At 41.5% G+C, this 21,906-nt stretch overlaps 2 protein-coding genes across 4 annotated transcripts in view; one reads left to right on the top strand and one right to left on the bottom strand.

Annotated features, from left to right (window-relative positions):
- Positions 1 to 14,748, top strand: part of LOC104837106 (zinc finger MYM-type protein 4-like) — a 31,140-nt gene extending 16,392 nt beyond the window's left edge. For all 3 annotated transcript variants that reach the window (XM_010575994.1, XM_010575995.1, XM_010575993.1), the window contains 12 exons: positions 923 to 1,067; positions 2,108 to 2,226; positions 2,565 to 2,736; positions 3,783 to 3,836; positions 3,960 to 4,139; positions 4,681 to 4,775; positions 5,334 to 5,505; positions 7,216 to 7,367; positions 8,726 to 8,837; positions 10,193 to 10,441; positions 11,331 to 11,460; positions 12,925 to 14,748. In XM_010575994.1, the coding sequence (XP_010574296.1) occupies positions 923 to 1,067; positions 2,108 to 2,226; positions 2,565 to 2,736; positions 3,783 to 3,836; positions 3,960 to 4,139; positions 4,681 to 4,775; positions 5,334 to 5,505; positions 7,216 to 7,367; positions 8,726 to 8,837; positions 10,193 to 10,441; positions 11,331 to 11,460; positions 12,925 to 13,132 (1,788 nt within the window). In that variant the 3' untranslated portion in view covers positions 13,133 to 14,748. The remainder of the gene's footprint in view (positions 1 to 922; positions 1,068 to 2,107; positions 2,227 to 2,564; positions 2,737 to 3,782; positions 3,837 to 3,959; positions 4,140 to 4,680; positions 4,776 to 5,333; positions 5,506 to 7,215; positions 7,368 to 8,725; positions 8,838 to 10,192; positions 10,442 to 11,330; positions 11,461 to 12,924) is intronic.
- A 5,900-nt stretch (positions 14,749 to 20,648) lies between these two features.
- Positions 20,649 to 21,818, bottom strand: LOC104837267 (interferon alpha-inducible protein 27-like protein 2A). The gene is made up of 3 exons (XM_010576311.1): positions 21,773 to 21,818; positions 21,208 to 21,369; positions 20,649 to 20,770 (listed from the first exon to the last, which is right to left on the bottom strand). Exons 1-3 carry the CDS (start codon positions 21,816 to 21,818, stop codon positions 20,649 to 20,651), a joined length of 330 nt encoding a protein of 109 aa, XP_010574613.1.
- Positions 21,819 to 21,906: the final 88 nt, after the last annotated feature.

The raw sequence follows: 21,906 nt of genomic DNA, 5'->3' as shown, positions 1-21,906 counted from the left end.
ACTTGAGGCTACTTTTTGTGCCCAGAAGTGGGATGTGATGTCAAAAGGACTAGCATGGGAGGAAAGAGACCAGCATGGGCTGCTGGGGCTGACATAACCAAGCTCTTGCAGCTTAGCTTTCCTTCCCCACTCCCTAGTAGTGTGGTAGCAGAGCTGTGGGGAACCATTGTCACCACTTATCTGTGAATTACTCCTAGAGTTCCTATTCTTGAGCTCTTTGAGGTATGTGATATACATGTTGCAACTCTCTTAAAATATGAAGATTTTATTATGTAGCTCTTAGGTTCTTGAAGACTGTCATCCTTGCATTTAGTTGAACTGTCATTTATGGATTATGGTATGAATTTTCCCTAATGAAATAGATCCTGTTATTTGAATGCATGACTGAAAATTACAGTTAGCAGGACATTAAATTAGTACAAGCATGAATAGTCAGTCTGTGTGTAATCAGGAAGTGATACTGATACTGCCAGCATTTGTGTTCATTTTTTACTTTTATTTCCTTTCAGTGGTTTCACATCAGTTTACTAAGTTTTTTGGGTATCTGTATCAGCCAGACTTTTAGTCATCAAAAGTATCTTAATGTAACTCCTCTTTATATCTTTTCTGTAAGTAAGATTCCAAGGTCAAAAGTTTATAGAGGTTATTTGATTACAGAAACCAAACATTCTTGCAGATCTGTTCACTGCACTGTTAATAAAAAAAAACCCAGCCTATTGTTTGATTAAAATAAATTGAGGTGAAGACCAGAAAGCGCCAAATACATTAGCAAGCTGTTTTTGCAATAGTTTCTAAATGATTGTTTTTATCTGCAAGGAGAGTTTTAAATTGTTCAACCTCCCATAGCAGAGAACAAATACGAATCTTACAATAGCCTTCAAACCAATACTGACTCTGCCCTCGTTTGTATTTTTCCAAACAGGCTAGTACTCAGACAGATGCCCTAAAGTTACCACCATCACAACCACCTAGGCTTCTAAAAAACAAAGCATTATTGTGCAAGCCAATCACACAGACTAAGGCCACCTCCTGCAAACCTCACACACAAAACAAAGAATGCCAGACAGGTATGTCTCTAATCTCCTACCCATTTTATAAAAGTCTATATTGCAGTTGAGAGAGTAATGCATGATTTGTGTAACAGAGAATATTTTTCAATATATTTTAAAACCTTAAATAGTTTTCAGGTTATTGTATGGTATTTTCCAAGTAGCAGTTTGCCTTACAGATGTAAAATATTTGCTATTCTTTGAAATCTGTAAAGCTTCATGTGTGATGAATCTTGAGATTTGCTTTAGATCATCTTTAGCATTCTGCAATCATCTTAACTGTGGGGAATGAAGTGCAATGGTTAAGTGACATGCAAAAGGCTATGGAGGGAACTTGTCTTCCTGCCAACAGAATTTGTGAGTTCTTGGCTCTCACAGCTCAAGCCACAAGAGCAGGCTCATTTTGATAAAGTGCATGATTTTTTCAAAGATTATTTCAACTCTCACTTTCCTTTAGTTATTAGATACAGATACTAAGAATCTCTGAAAATTAAGTCCCTATTTCTAAGATCATTTCATTAGATTCATATTTGCTCTAAGCTCCCTCTGTGGGAGGGCTAGGAGGAAACAGAAGCACCTTCAAAGGCTATTACATAGTCCAGATTGCCACTGAGGAGTGCTTTTTTCATCATTGTTACTATAAAGAGCTTGGGGTATCTAGCCTTGATGTAAACCTCTTAGTGAGGAAGATGAAGTTAAGTGGGAAGATTGTAGTTGTTTTTTTAATGGTACCTTCTTGTGGTCTTGTAGTTAGTTGTGAGATAATTGCAATAACATGCCATTTACTTGGGTGCAGACCTTAGTATTTAATACTTACTTCCACTCTCTTCCCTTCCAGTATCGTGTATGTAGTCACAGTGCTGCTTATTTCCAAACTGTAGTATTAATACTTGCTACAACAGTGCTAAAGTGAAAGATGACTATGAACCAAGACATGGTACTGTGCACACTGAGTTACAAGCAGAAGTCCAAACAATTATCATGGACAATCTGGAGTGTACTGGATAGTCATATGGTTAAACATTTTTTGTTTTGTTCTATCTTTGGTATAACAGAAGAAGAAGAAGAAGTTCAACCCCAGATCATTGTGGTACCTGTTCCTGTACCAGTGTTTGTGCCAGTGCCCCTTCACCTCTACACTCAATACACACCAGTTCCACTTGGAATGCCAGTACCTGTAAGTTATACTTCAGTTCACTAGAGAAGTGGTTTACTTGTTTCTGAACAGGATGCAGGGCAGTGTCATTGGGTTTTGTGATGAGCCAGGCAAGTGGTATTTGGAGTTGTTGAAGCCATTTCTTTCCTTATCGCATCATGTTTGGTTAAGCATCATCACACAAAACTACTAAATTTTAAGATTATTGCAGAAATGAAACAAGTTGTCCGGTCTGGAGTTACTTTAAAATTAAATTTAGTAGTCCTAAAATATATGTAAGGTTAAATGAGAGGGAATCTCCTTTGTGTATTTGCTGTTTCCCTTCACCCCCCAATATGCTCTAATCATGTGTTCTGTAGGTACCAGTTCCCATGCTCTTCCCAACTACCCTGGATAATGCTGATAAGATCATTGAAACTATTCAGGATATCAAGGAAAAGATTCCCACAAATCCATTTGAAGCTGATCTGCTTCAGATGGCAGAAATGATTGCTGAAGATGAGGAGAAAGAAAAAACACACTCTCACGGTGGTATGTGGTGTTTTTAAAAGGAAACTAAATGCAGTGAGATGAAGGTCCTCTCATCATGGAAGATAGATAGAGAAATAGATGTAGGGCCTATATTAACTGCTTCCCAAGTATGCATACCAAGTTAAATGGTCCTGTTGCCTTACCAACATTTATTTTCCACAGTGAAAGTGTTCATGCAGGTAAAGTGCTAACCTAGACAGAACTATAATGCTTATGTCATGTGTTAGCAATTTTGATTACTTATTCTTTTAAAATGAGGAGGCCTTGTGAGAATTCAGCTGAACAGTATATTTGGAGATAATTTTGCCTCTGTGTACAATATTCTATTCTTTGTTTTGAAAACCTATTTTCTTTTAAGATTAATTCATTCTTCCTCCATCATTCCTGTCTCAGGTGCTGGTTATAGTTGCACCTTTCTGAAGCTTTTGTAATCTCACAGAGGTTTGAGCCAACATTCAGTAGAGCTGTGCTTAACATAGAACCCACATTAGATACTGGGCACTGACAGTGGTTTAAATGTCTTTGCATTCCCTTTCCCTGATCCTAGGTGCTGATTTGACTTTTGTTGACAGTAACAGGTTACTAGAGGTGGTAATCTCCAGATCAGTACATTATGCATTAGCAGAAGGGGTCAAAGTCAAGAAGACAGAGCAGCTGCTTTACAAGAATATTTTCCTATCAGGCTTTTTATGGTGGATTATTGGAGGGTGTTGCACGTTAGAGTGTGTTGGATAGCGATCATCCTGTGTAATAAAAGTGGAACAAGCTGAAAAGAACAAAATATCTTACTTGTCTACCGATGACTCAAACACAGAGGGATGGAAACATTTGGAAAAGCAAACACGGGTTAGTTCTGCATTTCTGTTTCTCCCATAACAGCAGGACCAAGGTAGAAAGCTGTTAGGAGATCTCTAGTGGTGGAGAAGACATATGACGTGTGTTAGTATTATGGCCTAATACATAGGTTTTTGGTGTTCAAAGTATTTTATGTTAGTTATGTAAGCTGTCAGACATTTGTACATACAGATTTCCTCCTTTTTCTAAAGGATCTCAAACATCTGAGCATGAGCTCTTCCTGGATCCCAAGATATTTGAGAAAGGTCAGTTAGATTTTTTTTTTTTTTTTCAAATGGATTTTGATCCTGCTGCATCTTTTCTTGCAAACTCCTCTTTTTTCTGCCCTTTCCTATAGCACATGGTATATCTGATCACTCTCATTACAGACCAAGGTAGCACTTACAGTGGAGATCTAGAATCAGAAGCAGTGTCCACTCCACATAGCTGGGAGGATGAGTTAAATCACTATGCCTTACGATCAAATGCCCTGCCAGAACCAGATCCAGAACTGAAGCAGTTCTCCAAAGGTGATGTGGAACAGGACCTGGAGGCAGATTTTCCATCAGGTCTGTATAATGTGAAGAAAAATGCATTGTTGTATAAAAGTACGCACAATTTTCTGACTAAGCATAGTACCAGCCGTCTGCTTATGAAGGGTATGTGTTTTCATTTAGTAAAACTGGATATTTAAAGCTGCAGTAATGTATCAGCTCTACTAAAAATTACTATTTTAAAAATATTATTGCTGTCTTTAAAGACAGCATTCTACAGAACCCCAGACAGGAGTAGCAGGTAGTCTTGCTTGACTCCTTTGAATTTATCACTTCTGTGTCCCTAGGTATAATCCATGCAAGTGGTGCAGAAGAATGTAAGCTTGCCTGAATAAGTACAGCCACTGTTTGGGGCGTAGGCTTTTTTCCTCTTCTGAGAATTTACTTTCTTTATACAGAAGGTATATACATTGCCTAATTATTCAAAGGTAAAGCATTATTTGAATATACAGGTGTGATTGCCAACTGTAAGGTATCCATAGTATCTAAGTGACACTTCTACCTGGGCTGTTAATTCATATAATAAAACTCTTTAATGGTGTTGATTTGACTTCAGACTCATTTGACCCTCTCAGTAAAGGACTGGGTTTGCATTCACGTTCACGAGCGAGACGGAGACATAGAGATGGCTTCCCACAGCCAAAAAGACGGGTAAGAAAGTACTTCTGGAACACAAGTTCCTTGCATTTCAAATAATAACATTATGTGCATGCTTATTCTAAGAAGTAAAAAAATACTGCTCCAGGGTGAAAATGAGAATTCGATTTAACTACACTATATATTTTTTCCTGTTCTGCTATATGAGATAAGACTTTCTTTCATGCCCCTCTGCAACTAGGTGGAATAAATGCTCTTTTTAGTGCAGAACATTTTTTAAATGTGTATCGTTTCAAAAAACTCCAAAAGAGATGTCTTTTAAGTAGTGTCATAATGTACAGGAAAGAATAAATCTTTCCTTGTCTGGCTAGAGAGGAATATATTTCTGTGCATATTTATCACAGAGAGATTTATTGTATTTTATTGCACCTTTTCTGTAAAATGTGGTTAATATTTGTCTACATATTAAAAATACATATATATCCACTCAGATTCTGTCATGGGAGTAGGATTTTGTTATCATGTCAGTATAATGGCTTTTTTATGTGAGATCAAGTTAAGCACCCATAGATGAAGAGCTTATTAAATGTTTATTTGTTTGTTTGCCTGTAGGGACGGAAGAAGTCTGTAGTTTCTGTAGAGCCCCGGAACCTGATGCAGGGCTCCTACCCAGGATGCTCTGTTTCTGGGATGACCCTAAAGTATATGTACGGGGTAAACGCCTGGAAAAACTGGGTCCAATGGAAAAATGCACAGGAGGAACAAGGGGACCTGAAGTTTTCGGGTAATTTTTCTCTCTCTCAGGTGAAATAGAAATACTTAGTTGAAGAGCAGTTGGCGTGATATGTTGTTCAAATAAAAATTAGGATCAGATACTACTGAGTTTTAAAATATCCATGAGTGGAGAAAAGATTTTATGGAATACTGTCTTACATCTTTTCATGCATTTAAAAATCATAGCTATTACATTCTTAATTGATCTGTTACCTGTAAAAACAGGCTCTAAAATACCAAATTTCTTTTCAACATTAGAAATGTTAGTCTTTTAACCTCCACTTTGCATTCATTTTGCATGTAGTAATTCTTCATTTGTAGAAGAGATGCTTTATGCAGCTGCAGGGCCTTTACTGAGCTATTATCAGGCCAGAATTCTAAGTTGACAACACTAACTTGGCCCCATCTTTTTTGTCTGTAGCTAACGCATTCACAAAGTATATGTTTGTCAGCATAACTGTTTGCTGTAAAAAAAATTGTGTGCTACAACATTAACACCTTATTTCTAGGCTTCACAGCTGGAAAGAAACCTTCCACAAGTCTACCCATTCTGTGCTGCACCCTGCCTGAAACTAGCCTTAAAAGCGTGATAGATAATACTGACAATATAAATGTCACGTTTGTTTTTCTAATTATGGATTGTTTTATTTTTTTTACAAAGACACAGCAGTCCTGGGCTTTGGCAGTGTCTAACTCCCCTTTTCCCTGGTCTCAAATATGTCTTACATGCTTGCACTGAGAGTTTTGTGGGCAAATCTTCAGAGTCAAGCAGAGAATTTAAGTTAGGAATATAACTGAGCTAATTGGGGGATGGTGGGGAAGAGAGCAAACCATATTAAATACTTCTGCAATGTAAAGAAATAAGAGTGCCAGGGCTTATATAAGAAAGATCTCAAAGAGAAAAATTCTAGGTAGAACGAGATCTGCTTTTTCCTCTCTTATTTGGAATTTTTGTTGTCATTACATGAGAACAGCTGGCTTTTGTCTCCCGGAAGAAGAGTAATCACATGAGTTACTGTGTTTTGTTCTTGTGGCTAAGGAAGCAAATATTACAGTCAGTTCCAGGAAACTGTGTCTATCCCCACCCCTCCCAGAAAGGTTCCCTGCTTAGTCCCAGGGAGGCACTTTTGTAAGGTGTGGAGCAGCCAAGCCTGGTAATTTCATTGCAGATCCTTTGATCGATCGATTCCCTGGTTGCTCTGCTTCCCTTTCCAAATCCCATGCATGTCCCATTAAACTCCTCATTCCTTCTCCCTTTAAGGAGTCGAATACGCTGCGCTCAACTCATGTCCAGAACTATTAGGAAATACATGAGATCTTTCCCTCACTCAGGATTCCCCCGAGTCCAGCTATAGAGGTGAAACCTATTTACGAACCCAGCGCTGCCAGCCTTGAGTACACGCAGCCGTTGCCATGCCACATCTTTGGGGTCAGCAGACTCCCTAACATTTAGATGTCTTACCTTTAAATACCTGCAGCCTTATTACTCAGTTGCGGCATTTGTACTGGTTGCACATGCAGGTGGTTTGTTTTTTATTGGCCAAATCCTCATTTAATTGTTAGCCAACAGATAGGAAAGAGTTCACAAGTTCAGTCATACAGGGTGCTTCATGTATGAGATAGAAGATTTAATATTTCTGCCTACATGAAATAATAAGGAATGTGTGAAGATTTAATCTGTTCAATTAAGTTAATTTTCTAATAATTTTCTTGGCCACAGTTCGTCCTGTGAAACTCAAGGAGGACATTCTCTCATGCACTTTTGCTGAGCTGAGTTTTGGCTTGTGCCAGTTTATTCAAGAGGTGCGGAGACCAAATGGAGAAAAATATGATCCTGACAGCATCTTGTATTTGTGCCTTGGAATTCAGCAGGTAACTCAAGAGAATTAGGGCATTGCTGAGAACATACAAAACTTGCTCTTGTTATTTATGCTTTCTATACATAGTCCCATGTAGCTGCTTGGGTTTTGTAGAAGAGGCAAGAATGTATCTTTTTTTGTGCTTTATTCTTAGTCTGTCTTAATCCCATGTTTGAGTAATTTGTCTGGACCTTTTTATGATCAGAGTGAACAGGCTTGTTCCGTACTTGGGAGGAATGTGGCATGGAGGGCTAAGTGTTTCTACCTAGACTCAAATCTTTGGGTTTGGTACCTTTTTGATCCTTTTTCATGTATAGGAATGATTTGCTCCTCAGAAATATTTGCTTTATGATGGAATGTTTTAGATATAAAACAGTTGCACAATGCTCTTCTAATAGACAAGTTTACATGGAAGAGGTTACTCAGCAAAGTCTGAGCTCCTTCAGTGGCTAGACAGATACCTGTTGTGTTGGCAATATTTACAGAAAAAATACAATGGGAATAATAGCATTGTATTTAATGAATGCTAAGAGTAATGTATTAAGTCCTTGCTACCTGCCTTGCTACCTGCCTTGAAACCGTTGCAGTACAAGACTAGTATAGTATTAACTTCTGTTTAAATGTCAATGTTCAGTATATTTCTGTTAGGGGGGCTTTTTTTTTCTTTTTAGAATAGCCTGCTTGTTCCTTTCCTTAAACAGTCATTTGGAGGTAAGGAATAAAAAGCTACAGAAGTAGCTGTCATTTGAGTAGGCATGGAGTTGGAGTTTTTTGGTTTTTTTTTTTTTTCCTGGCTATGCTTGAAAAAAATGTAGAAAGGGTTAAAATTCAAAGTGCCATTGATAAGTTCTAGAAGTATCAGCAATTCTTGTGTGTTCCAGTTTTGACTTATTTATTGATACACACACCTGACTTGCAGAAAACTTTTTGTAACTGCTGCTTTACAAGAATTTAAGGGACTTTTACACTGATGCTGTAAGTTGAGCTACTTCAGCAGCCTAGTTCTGGGCCTATATCTGTTGTCAGGAAGCATGTGAAGTTCTTTTCAACAGAAAAATACTCAATAACTCTTCTGCTTTTTATAGGCAGACTTTTTTCGATACTATCCAACACTTAGAGGATGATGATTTTTCAGCAAACAGCTCTAGAGCTTGGAATATTAACAATAATTCTTGCCTAGATCTCTCATTTCATACTGAGGAAGTCCCAGTCCCTGCAGAAAAGTTTATTTGGTGTCTCACTGAAGATTTCAACACAGTGTTTTGGACCATAAGACACTGGGACATAAGAAAGGAAAAGAATCTGATGTCCTGTATCCTCTCTGCAGTGTTACATAATCACAAACTATGTCTTCATTTTTTTCTCTTGTAGTACCTGTTTGAGAATGGTAGAATAGATAACATTTTTACCGAGCCCTATTCCAGGTTTATGATTGAACTTACAAAACTTTTGAAAATCTGGGAACCTACAATTCTTCCAAACGGTAGGACAATTATTTTGTTTTGTGTAGCTGCATGAAAAAGCTGTATTATAAATATATTTTCTCAATACCTTGAAGAAGAATGTGATCTGAGGCATTCACATTAGTCTCCTCTTTCTCCACCATGTAATTGTTTGTGGTAGACTAGCATCATGGATTTTATGTCTGACTCTGCCAGTTACAGATTATACTTAAATATATTTTTGCCTCTGATCAATCTCTCAACTCCTTTGAAAGAAAGGCTTCCCATTCCAGTAGTCAACATGCTAGGTCTTCTCTTCCCTCAAGTTTTGGCTAATCTTTTTTGAATACAAGTAGCCGGAATTGTATATAGTATTTGAGATGAGTTACTGCAAATACCATGTGCAGTTGCACTGGTATTTCCCTAGTAGTACTGGAAATACTCCCTCTGATAAATCCAAGGATCACATTAGCAAATCATTGGAATCTTGTCTCAACTCTTCAATTCCAAGTTCTTCTCACCTCAGTCACTTCCAAACAAAGAGTTCCCAAATTCTGCAGATATTTTTAATTGGTCTTCAAGTATGATCATGCAGTTTATAAAGCTGGACACCAGCTGTTTTAGTACATAACATCTTTTTCAGAATATCAGCGAAACTTGAGTGATGTTGGCAACTCCATGCATGTATCCGTGACTAGCTTTTCAGTTAGAAAATGAACTTTTTATTTAATACAGAAATAATCCAATTACTTAGAGACTGCTGCATACAGTGATGGTTTGGGTTTTTTTTTTTTTTTTCACAACAAACCTCTTATAACCCCCCATATCTCCTTTTCCTAGCTGACTTATGATAATCACAATGGGGTATTTGTATATAAAGATGGTATGTTTTAAACTCATGCTCCATGTCTTAGGAATTACACATTTTTGCAGTTGGCTGACTGTGGTTTAATACAGTGAAATTAGAACTTAGTGAGATTCTGCTGGTGTCTGCAATCTTCTTTTATATCCTCTCCATTCTTCAGGTATTGGAAGATCATGCTGTTCCACAGCTTGGTTCTCCATGCTCCCTCTTATGTTTGTGCATGTAATGTTTTTGGTTTTATTGGATTTAGAATTGCTTATGGTGGGTCCGAATTTGATCTGATATGCGGTTCATTAATATAGAAGGTTAGCTGAAAGAGGACTTACATGCATCTCTAGCAAAATTTGCCTAATTAATTTTACTCATTTCTGCCTTCCCACCCTGCTCATGTATGATGTTTTCATTGCTTTTGGAAAATTCTGAAAATCTGCTAGGTTAGATGCAGCCTGTAAAAGCTGTTCATTTGTAACTGAATGTGGAGACAGCCCTAAAATTGCATAAATGTCTTTTTTCTTTGCCCATTGTTTCTAGGTTATATGTTCTCAAGAATTGAAGAGGAACACTTGTGGGAATGTAAACAGCTGGGTGCATATTCCCCTATTGTTTTATTGAACACACTTCTATTCTTCAACACCAAATACTTCCAACTAAAGAATGTCAGTGAGCACCTGAAACTATCCTTTGCCCATGTTAGGAGACGCACCCGAACTCTGAAGTATAATACTAAGATGACATATTTACGTTTTTTCCCACCCTTTCAAAAACAAGAGGTAGAATCAGGTAAGTGAGTGCTTTCTGATCATCTGAATTTTGGCAATCATATTTGTAGTGTCTGCTCCTTTTTTTTAAAAAAGACTGGGGAGAAAAATATGTTCTGCAGTAAGCAGAGCTATGAATATGCTATTATCCTGTACATTTTCAAAATTTGTTTCACTCCAGTAAGGTTTAAAGAGAAATTGTGCATGAGCCAAGGCATCCAGTTGAAACTTAGAAAAGAGGTGCCGCACATTTGGTTGCAAATTTGTTTAATAGTCTTTTATAACATCCTAGGCTTGCATAAAGCTTCACTAACTACTGCATGAGTTAAGGCCTTTTCTGAAGTCCTTTTCTCAGGACTTCATATTGAGGTCCAGACCCTTGTCGTGCCCTTTTAATTCCCAGATTTATCCCAGGTCTGTGCGGTGAATAAACAAGGCACCCCAAATGGAGAACAGCAGTTTAGATTAAGCTAGGGGCTTGCACATGAGTAAGGACTATCCTCTTGACTTCAGAGGCAAAGACAGACAGATTTTTGTTCGCAGTTATTTTCTTGTATTTGGAAGAGGGAAGTCTTTGATCCTATCGGCTTCTTCAGTTAATAGTTCCATTGTGTTACGTGAACTCTGCTGTATTAAGAAAAATTATATCCTCCCTATTTTTCTGCTAGATACTAGTTCTTGTTGGCTTTCTAAAAGAGTAATGGGCTGTGGACAGCCTGTAGCCTATGCCATCTTTTGCCCAGCCAGCAGAGCTAACCAGTTGACTTGCATGTGACGGATAATCAATTCAAGTAGTGTCTCTCCGTGTGATGCAAAGTCCCATCACTAGGTGCTAGCCTAGGTGACTAGGGCTTATTCTTGAAGGCGCTGTTTTTCGCTGAACTTCTGTGATGCCATTTTTGTGTATCCAGATAAATTATCTGTAGGCAAAAGGAAACGCAGTGAAGATGAGGAGATTCCAACAGCAGTGGAAATGGCTGAAAATACAGATAATCCCCTGCGATGTCCAGTCCGACTTTATGAATTTTACTTATCAAAATGGTAAGTGACAGAACTTGATTTTTGATCCGTATGTAGACTGGAACAGGCATTTGAGCAAGGATCCCACTCAGACCTTTTGTGCCTGTGCTGTGGGCTCCTCTCTCCAATTCCTGGTCCCTCAGTGTGAATGGAACCATGCTGATAGGCATTCCAGCATCAGCACTGCTGTTAAACTCAGCAAATAGGTAGTATTTGTTACTGAGTCAAGAGTAGAGTTACAGAGGGAGATGTATTCTTTAAACGTCTGTTTACACATCCACAGGGTGTAAATATGAACAGAGGGCATTACTACAGTGACCGTGGCATTCTCATCTCCCTTAATTCCTGTACGGGATCCTTCTTTTGAGAAGATTATAACTAATACCCTGACATCATGTTCCTTGTGAAAGAGGGTGGGAAAAGTGTGAATTAGGTAAAACTGCTGATAGCTTTTGCCTGCTGAGATGTGAGATTAACTTATATTTAGGAGTTAGAAAGGAGACTATATAGCAAGGACATAGATATAAATCATTTTGTCTCTCCTGTTTATATAGAAACTTTAGTTAGATCATTGAGCAGGTGGAATGTGATGTTCTTCTCTCTTCAAAGAAAATACACATGCAAAATGAAACAGCATCTCATTAGTGTCAGCTAAAACTCAAATAAATAACCCTCAAAAATGCACCTACTGAGCTTACTACAAATAGCCCCATTACTTAGGCAAAGGTGTGCGTAGCAGCTGTCCTGACTCTTTGTCTCCCTCTTCATACCTTCCTTGTCTTCAATTGCTTATCATTAGAAGCTTTTAGCTGTCCTTGGGCTGGGAAAACATTTTCATGCTCCTCATCATATATCATAGCAGAGCCCCTGCGGTGGTGCAAGCAGCAGTAAAAATTCACTTTGCTGTTTTAATGTGAATATTCCAAAGCCAGGCAGGAGGGATCCTTGCTCTAGAGGGCTTTGTGTCTTCCTACCAGAGCCTGAAAGCTGCCTCAGAGTCAGACGGTCAGTCTTTCAAGCAGATGGGCTTACCATTCTGCACCATGAGCAGGCAAGCTAGAATTTAGTTTTGCTATCTCTTGAACATTTCTTGTGCCAAAGTGCACAGCAATTCTGGAACGCTAGAACCAGTTTCATTCAGAGATTGAATGTTAAATGCATCTATCAATCATATCAAGATGTTAGTACCATTAATTGGATGATATTATGATGGAAGAACCATATCTGTAAAGAAGTCACTCTAATTTTCTTGGTTTCTTTATAAGCCACTAATGCTAAGTGACCTGGAAATAACTTAACTGTTCCCTAAGTTGAAGGGGGGAAACCAAGTCACTAAAAAAATATTTGAATTATGCTGTTTAAATTACAGTGGTGTTGTCTCAATGTAACTTCCATTTTCTTTGCTGTTTCTCCTTAATGTTTTTGTGAGTAGGGATGTTAACGCTGCCTTCCGATAATGTGCTCTTCCTTTCTTTACGTTGACAGTTCTGAAAGCGTGAAGCAGAGAAGTGATGTATTTTACCTTCAACCTGAGCGCTCCTGTGTACCCAATAGCCCCATGTGGTATTCCACATTGCCCATAGACCCAGGAACCTTGGACATCATGTTAACACGTATTCTTATGGTGAGGGAGGTACACGAAGAACTTGCCAAAGTCAAATCAGAGGACTCTGATATTGAGTTATCAGACTAACTGAAGTGGGGTATTTTCCTTTGAATACACATCAGAAGCACCAAACTGTGAATACGTCCAGCCTTTGGAAAATGTGTATCAAATAAGCCAAGATAGTGTCACCTACAGGCATATGTTGAACCACAGTGGATGTACAAACTGGAACTGGAAGGAAGCAAGCTGTGTAAGCTGCAAAAAACAACGTCCTGTGGCACCGATAAATCCTCTGAACAAATTCAAGACGAACTAACCTATTTGAGTGGTGCATAAATCCTTTATCTGTTTAGGATTTTAAAAAGTTGTGAGATATTTTTAAAGAAATGGTTATGTAAAATCTACCATAACAATGTTGGGCATGGAGAGCTAGACTGTGGCTCACGTGACTTCTCAGCCTGATGGCTGGCAGTCCTTGCTGCCAAAGAACATGTGGAGATCCTAGAGCTCTTCACGAGGACAGGAGAGAAAGTGGTGGTATTTAGACAAACAGACGCCTTCCGTTATAAATATACGTACACATATGCTTTTATAATTTTTTTGAAACTGGGATCAAATGTTAGGAAGGCAGAAGCCACTGGCATGTCTGCCAGGGAAGCTATCTAAATGGACAACTGTCTGGCTGCTGTTAAATGGTCACACGATGCCAGAATCTAGCTCTCAGTCCAGGCTGATACCAACTCTAGCTCCGTTCGGTCTTCAATGTGGAAGAGGTGCTGTAGGTCAAACTTCAGAGCGATTATGTTACGGGATGAACATTTCTGGGGTATGTACAGGAGAGTGACTGTCCTGGGGTATGTGCAGAAAATCCCTTACCTAGCCCAGTAGCTCTGCAGTCTGTCGATATAATCTAGCAAATACTGTGGTGCGCGGAAATTTTTTTTCCCTTAAGGCAGCTTTCCTTTCTCCTCTTTCCCTAGTCCTATGTTTTTGGTTATTTTATAAGGCAAATCTGGAGGGCCTTGTCATTTCAAATGAAAGATCCATGCACTCTTTCTCTTTCCACCTTTGCAACGCGTGCAGTGTTGTACAAAGGATGCAGTATTACTTTTGACAACAGAACTGTGGTAGAAAATTACCATGTGTGTTTTTTCCCACCCCACCCAAAGAGATATAGTCATAGTGCTGGAAATTGAAAGAGATTTTTTTAAGGCTTGGCTGTTACTGCGTCTTTTTGAAGAGAAAAGCTCCCACTTTGTGTTTAGAGGACAGGACATTATCAGATACTGTCTGTATCTCCGTTTTCTCAAGCTATAGATGTGTGTTTCTGATGACCAGCGGTCACAAATTCATTGGAAACCCAAACTATTTTTAAAGAAGAGAATTGTATGGTTTTTATCTAGCTCTGGTCAGTTATCCATCTTCTGTAACAGGGGTCTGATATTTGATCTTGTCACTAAAATTTCAAGAGATGAAAATCAACAGCCTTGAATTATATTTCCTTTTTTTGTTTTGTTTTGTTTGTTTTCGTTTTTTAATTATTTTTTTAGCAGTAACAAAAGTAATTTAACAAAAATAAAATCAGAAAGTAGTCTATTGACATTGTGTACTCGGTAGTCCTGTCCCTGCCTGTAACAGATTTCACTGATGTATTTTTTAATACAGAAAACTATGTGAAAAGTAAACCTGCCCCTGATTCTGTCTGATCAAAGCCCATCTGTGTCTGTCATTTCTGATCAAAGATACTGCTTTGTCCATGTCCTGGCCTAGCACTCCCCGAGGAGATGTTTCGGCCATAATACGTACCCTGCCAGGAAACTACCCGGCACTTGGAGGCTCAGGGATGCTTCTCTAGGCTGATTTCTTGTTCTGTGAACACTAACCTGTCCCTCCCCATAGTTATACTAAATGGTGAAATAGCAGGCACAGTATTTTGGATTGGGATGGTTGATAGAACATTTCAGGGAAAATAAAATCCTTTTGGAAAGATTAGTGTGTAGGTCTGTAGAGGGTAGAAGAAGTCCAAGCTGTGTCTGTTGCACGCAGGTGTGCCCAGAACATCGATGTCAGTAGGAGAGGGGAAGGATCCAGGAATTTCTGTATTTCCTGGGCATCCCCTGCAAGAGTGCAGCTGTTCTTGGCTGCAGCAGGCTGCCTTTGCCTGCTCCCTCCTTCCCTGACCGCCCCCAGGGAAAAAGCAAGGCAGCAGTTAGGACAAGCTGTTGGGAGGGCAGGCTTGCATTATGTGGGGGTCATCTAAAAAATACCACATCTGAGTTTTCCCTTAATAGACATTAACAGAAATATTCCCATAGAATAAAGTAGTATATTTGTATCTTATGAGTAATGTACTCTTTTTTTTCTTTTTTTTTTTTTTTTCTCTCTGAAGACCCTCACTCATTCTTGTCTGTGAACACTTTCACGTACGTTAATCTTTTCCAGGTACTTGGAATGAAAGATATTTGCCTTTCATATTCTCTCAGCAGGGAAAGTTAAATTGCTTTAAGCTTGACTGGCTGAAAGTTGTTAAACCTTCTGCTAAGTCCTTTTACTTAGTGGCTCTGAGATGAGAAAGGTTTCAGTGCAGTTCAGTGATACAATTAACAGAACAAGTAGTTTTCGTTTCAGTTTCTCTGATCAGATACCTTCTGCTTGGAGGCCCTTTGGCAAGGCCGTGCGTTGTCCGGAGTGTGCCTGGGCTATCTTTGCCTCTCAAGGTGTTTCTAGTCAGCCTGGCTAGAGTTCACACTGACTTACAAGATGGATTACCTGGAAGGCTTAAAATCTATTTATAGACTATACACATAGGATCAAAGTTCTGAACACTTAGACAAAGTTGTTTATAATAAACATACCTGAATCATTTGCTGACCATGCAACAATGTTTATTACTTGAAATATTCTTTTAAGGAGAAGGCTGTAGTCTCATTGTGGACAGAGAAATGACAAAGACCAGTGTGAGAAAGAAAAATAGAAGATGGTGCTTCCTGCTAACAGCGTTTCTATCGCTTGCTATGCCTTCCCACTGCTAGACACATGTTGTTTAACTCCCCTTCATTTTCAGTGTGCAGGGGTGATGCTGTAGCTCTGCAGACCCGTGTGAGAGCTTGGAAGTGAGTGTGTCGCGTTACTCGTTACCGAGTATTCACAGTTCTGGCTGCTAACGTGAGTCTTTGGATTTTGCAGAGATTTTTGTTTAAAATGCTTCTGGAATGTGGCTATTACCTCCACAGCGCTGACAGTTTCCTGGCGGTTCTCACTGCGAGAGGTGCTTGGTGCAAACCTGCTGCTCTCTCCTGGCTTTGGTTGACGAAGGAATGAAACCAGGGGCACATTGAATGCCACAGAATTAGGTGCAAAAAGAAGTTAATATATCTATCTTATGAATTATTCTGCCAACTACTGATCTAGAAGAAACCCCTGGACTTCTCTGGCAGTAGTTTCCATCTGAGTGATGGCTCCTCAGAGACTTGAAATAAAACGGCAGCAGTCACTCATTTCACATTTCCCCAGGGTGTGCTCCCACAACAGCAAGGCTCCACTGGTGCCGGTTTAGTGCTAGGGTCACAGGAGTGACTCTGAATGTGCAATAAAGTCTTTGTTTTTTGGTAACAATCTCAGTAACTCTTCTCAGTCCCTTGAGCAATAGTTTCACTGTTGCCTTAAAAGAAGAAAACAGAACAAATGCTCGTGTATAAAATCCTTATGTTGCTCTTCTCAAGCCACCAGCACCGTGTTCACTGTCTAGGTTGGACTTTTTTGCTCCCGTCAGCACAACAGGTTCTTTTTCTTTCATTTGTCATCCATTTTAAACATTCCTAACAGAGCAGAGGCAAAATTAAGATTTGCTGTCTTCTATTAAACAGCTGCTCATCTGCAGTATGTCCCCTGTAGCATCAGCAGCCTTGCAAGATTTAAAGAAATAACAAGCTTTGAGCAGTTGAGCTACTGAGCAGTTGTTCCTTTCTCTTGCGAGAGAAACTTTCCAGTTTTGAGGATGGTGTTTTGTAACCAAGTATGAGCACCAAAAATGTGTAAAAATCACGGTCCATTGCTGAGGAGAAAGTCTAGAAGGAGTTTTAGGAGCCATGAAGCTGAATGAGAGTGTACTCTGCTCTTAGAGTTGCAGGTCCCGCCTCACTGAGGGTTGGCATGAGTGGAGCCAGTGTGAGCCACCGCTTTTCATCCCCTCATCCTTGGGAGATGAAATGGCAAGACTAGTCCCTACACGATCACCTCCTTTCTTGTCTTGCGGTGGTCAGCTGCTTGAGAGAAGAAATCTCTTTCACCCAGCGTGATGGCTGCAGATTTGTTGGGCAGGTAGGACTAACTCTGCTTTTATATCTTCCCCGGGAGGAAACAATTGGCTTGAAAAGGGGGGGTGGGGGTGGGTAGAGTGGTTTTGCATAATATTATTGTATTTCTTAAGAAGTTGACTCCGGCCATTTTTTTAGAAGGTGGATTTTTTAAAATAAGGGGGAAATTACACATTTAGTCTGACTACTGGCATGAACAGATCCCCTCTAACTTCATCCCATGGCTCCCATGTCAAGCCCATAGCACCTGGCTGAGCTGTAAGATCTTGCATTTTTATCTTCGGTTTCCTCCCCCCACCAATTCCAAGAAGCATTCGATAACTTTTCTTTTGTGTCGTGCTTTATGAGGAAACTATTTTGGATGTGCCAGAAAAAGTGAGTAGTAACAGAGCAAGCAGTGGCAGAGGAGCCGTTGCAGGGTGCCGGGAAGGGTGCTTTGGGCAGGTGGGTGATTGTACGCGGCAAGAAACTAATATGAATAATTAAGTGTCTAGGTTTCATCATTTTATATTCAAAGCATCTCATTTGGATGCTATTAAGAAAAACTAGCAAATCTGGGCATGGATCACAGATGGGGCAAACTTAAGAGAGAGACCTGAATTTGAAAGCATTTCAGTTACTGCACCTAGTGTGCTAGCTCTTCTGCTGTCTCGTGGCAAATTGCAAAATCTGCGACAGCTTTTTTATTTTTCAATTTTTATCAATTGATGCTGCTGCCGTGGAAGTCATTAGCACTCAGTCAATGGCATCAGTGCTAGCTCTGGTCCAGGGAGTGTTGCAGAGTTGTAGAATGGTTTGTAGAGTCATAAAGGCTCAAAGGAACTCGGGCATCTTGAATTCTCCTAGCCACAGAACTTAAATTTCCATTGGACATAACATTCACTAAGCTAAGGGGTTTTCAGCCAAGATACAGTTTTTATTAAAGAAACAAAACCCGAAATATCTTAGATTATTACCTGCTTGGAGGGAAAGGGGGAATTCATTACAATTAAACAGTCAAGCTAAACAAAGCATCAAACACCAAATCTCAGAAGGCATCCCAAGTGCACAATTTTAACACAAGTCAGTTCAACTTCCTGGTGTTCAGACTTATGGATGCAGGCTGCAACAGCCACATGAACTGTGGCTTGCTTAATTCTGTGGTTCATAGTCGACTATTGGGTACACCAACGAATGGCATCCCTAGGGTCTTAGGTCTACGAGTCTTGGACTTCTTATTCTCTTTTCTACATATTTATAACAGAAAAAGCCAGAACCATTTGAAAAGGTCTTTCCAACCTGCTGGGAGCCAGGCTTCTTCCTTTAAGAGAAGGGTGTGGGTGACGACTCTTGACTTTGTCCCATTAAGCCACTGACTCATTATATAGCCCAGGATCCAGCGTACACGTCACGTCACTACTGTTGTATTGATGATGCCTCATGTTTTGTCCCTTGCCAATCTGTACCTCGGTTGTACCCATCTGTAAATTGGCCAGACTTTCCTACCTCGTTTGGGCATTATGAGGCTAAATTCTGTAGGATGCTTTGCAGCCCCGTGATGAAAGGTGCTATATAACTGCAAAGTGTTACTTCAAAAGATTTAAATAGGTCACCAGTGCATCATAACCTATATTAAAAAGACTTTTTCTTATATGAGAATTTATAGAGTTCAATGTATGGTATTAATAAGTGAATTATTGAGACCCCAAAAATAGTTTTTGTTTGAATCGTATCTGTATTCTGGAAAAGTGATTAAAAACCTTTAACCTTAATAAAAGAGTACATCCTCATTTCCTGTATCATGTTGGAATCTAAGAATCTCAGAGATTTTAGGGGCGGCGGGGGTGGGGTGGGGGGTGGTTTAGTTGTTTTTCAGCCAGCATTAAAATAGCAGCTTAATAGCTTCAGAGCAAGGCTTAGTCTTTCCCACATGGCCATACAGCAGCTCACACTGAGTTTTGCTCCTCTTTGAAGCCTCTGGGAGCAGCTGTAATTAGATCAATCACCAGCAGAGTTTTTAGACGCCTCCCCCCAACCCAAATGCAGGGGAACCCGTGGCTGCTCGAGCAGTGCCCGACGCTGTCAGCGAGCAGGAGAGTCCTCGGGACCGAACATCGCCTTTGCTCTGTTGCCCTGAAATGCCAGAATCGCCCAAGAGCCACAGTAACACGGAAACACCATCGCTCACCTGAGAGCCTCATTGTACAGCACTCGGTCTGGCTTCCAGTAAGGGCAGGGAAAGTCTCGTGGGTTTCTGAGTGAGGTCCCTAAGGCTCTTCTGCGTTGGGAGCCACCAGACCTTTACTCAGTGCAGTTTTTAATGTCCTGATCATGCAGCTGGTTTACACTTATTTTGAACTGTGCTGGTGCACCCACAGCCAGGTGAGTGCCTGTGAAGGCAGTGTAGCCTTTGGGTTTTAAAGAGGCTGCTGAGGAAACAGCTACAGGCAATCACAAGCAAAAAAAAAATTACCTGAGTGCTGATTAAATGTTCCCAGCAGCCTGAAGAATGAGCATCCAAAATTATGCACACCCTGGTGCAGCCACAATCACCAAGCAGGCATTGTGGATGCATCGTATGAGTGTCTGGGGGTGCAAGGGAGAGTATTTGTTTTAATGGAGGCATTATTATTATTATTACTATTATGCAGCTGACACTTTCATACCATCATTCAAGGCAAGCTGGGCTTGCACAGGGATAGGTGGTATTCACTTCAGGAGACAAGGAAAATTGGAAATACGATTAAGAATGATGGTGTGTGAAGCGCACAACTGGTAGGGAAATACCGTGTCTGCTTGTTGACTAACGCTATCGCTTAACGCATTTATTTTAGGTAATTAGTTATAGAGAGTATAGTAACTGAAACCCAGCTGATTGCCAGGGAGACCCTTGTACACCCATGCTTGGGACACAGTATGGGACACGTGCCACATGTCAGTCCAGTCTGTCATCTGTCACCAGGCACAATGCAAATTAAACACAGTTTATAACAAACCTATCTGCAGCCTTGCCAGCGTCTCAGCTTTTCAGGGGGAGAGAGTGCGGGACTGAAAAAACTGCAAGTTTGGGTCTGTTCCCCGACCACTGTGAATCCAGAGGTACTTGGTGGATACCTGAGCCCCGGGCGCACACCAGCCACCACAACACTCCCGCCTGCAAACCACCTTTATTGGTTTCAATGCACTCATTGCTCAAGTTGATCCACAGTTTAAGAGGGCAGCCGAGTAGCTGGGGGGGGTCTGCAGGGGCTTCCCAGTGCCTGCCACGCCGCCCAGCAGAAACCTCGGGCTCAGGCACCTTCTTGGCTTCACTTGCGGTTGTCACCTGGAGTTGTCGACCCCTTGAACAGCTTGGCACCAACTGCAGCACCGAGCGGCCCCAGGGTGGTCATCAGCCCAATTTTGGAACCGAGAGAGAAACCTGCAGCTCCTGCAAAGACAGAAAAAGGCCTGATGCCCTGGGGAGCACCGGTGCTGCCTGCTAAGGGACCAAGCACCGGGCAGAGGTAGCCAAGGACCTCTCCCGAGCGTGCTGGGGAGCGGGCTCTGCTCCCCGAGCACAGCCAGCCCCTTTCTGCTGTCCCTTTCTGGCTCTGGCCAGCACTGCCGACGAATGCAGGCGTTGTTCTTGCCAGAAGAGCAGAAGCCCACCTGCACGGCCCCCTGATGTCGCCAGCCTTGGTGCCCTACCCCAGCGAGTCCTGACTCTTCCTACCACATCATGGATTTAGGGTGTTTGGGGTGATTCAGACCAATGATGGGTTAAAGGGCTGGTTTGGCCCTATGGCAAGCCCTGACCGTATAACCCTGTGCAACCCTCCGGGGATGAACCCAGCGCAGCTCGGCTGCCCTGCCCTCCCCACTCACCGACGGACTGCAGCACCGACACCGTGCTGCCGGCAGCCACTCCTCCGTTGTTGGCGATGGCAGCCGCTGACATCATCTTGGCAGCCACGGACCCGGCGGCGATGCCATTTCCCGTAAACCCCAGCGCCCAGATGCCCACCGGGATGCCAGCGAGTGCCACTCCTGCAGGCAGGCCACTGGGGTGTTAGGGTGGTCTCTGTGACCCACATTCCCGCCCCCCCCCCCCCACCAGTATGCCAGATCCGGCCTCCCAGAAAGGACAGATGTGTCACAGTGGGGAGCAAGGGCAGTGGGGTGCAGGGATGGGAACACCCCATCTTCGGGGAGGAGAGGAGAGGGAGAGGAGAGGCATGCAGGGCTGCAGCAGTGGATGCAGACAGATTTGCAGGGCCGCAGCAGTGGATGCAGACAGATTTCCAGCGCTGCCCCCTCCCTCGCAGCAGCACCCGAAGTCTGCCCGGCACTCGCAGCCCCCCCCCAGCCCGGCCAGATCCCCCCACTACCACCCTGGGGATGGGACCGGGCAGCGAACCCGAGCGCTGCCCGTCCAACGCCAGACCCTCACCTACTCCCACAGCGGCTCCCACGGCAACTGCTTTGAGCGTGTCCATCGCTAAGAAAGAAAAAAGGCAGGCAGGACGGCGGGCAGGCAAGAAACCTTCCCTCCGGAGGGGCCGGCAGCAGCTCCCCCAGCCCGCA

This window comes from Haliaeetus leucocephalus, unplaced genomic scaffold (genome assembly GCF_000737465.1).
Source record: "Haliaeetus leucocephalus isolate CR32 unplaced genomic scaffold, Haliaeetus_leucocephalus-4.0 Scaffold517, whole genome shotgun sequence".
Lineage (NCBI taxonomy): Eukaryota > Metazoa > Chordata > Aves > Accipitriformes > Accipitridae > Haliaeetus > Haliaeetus leucocephalus.
This window is presented reverse-complemented; position numbering and strand designations above follow the sequence as displayed.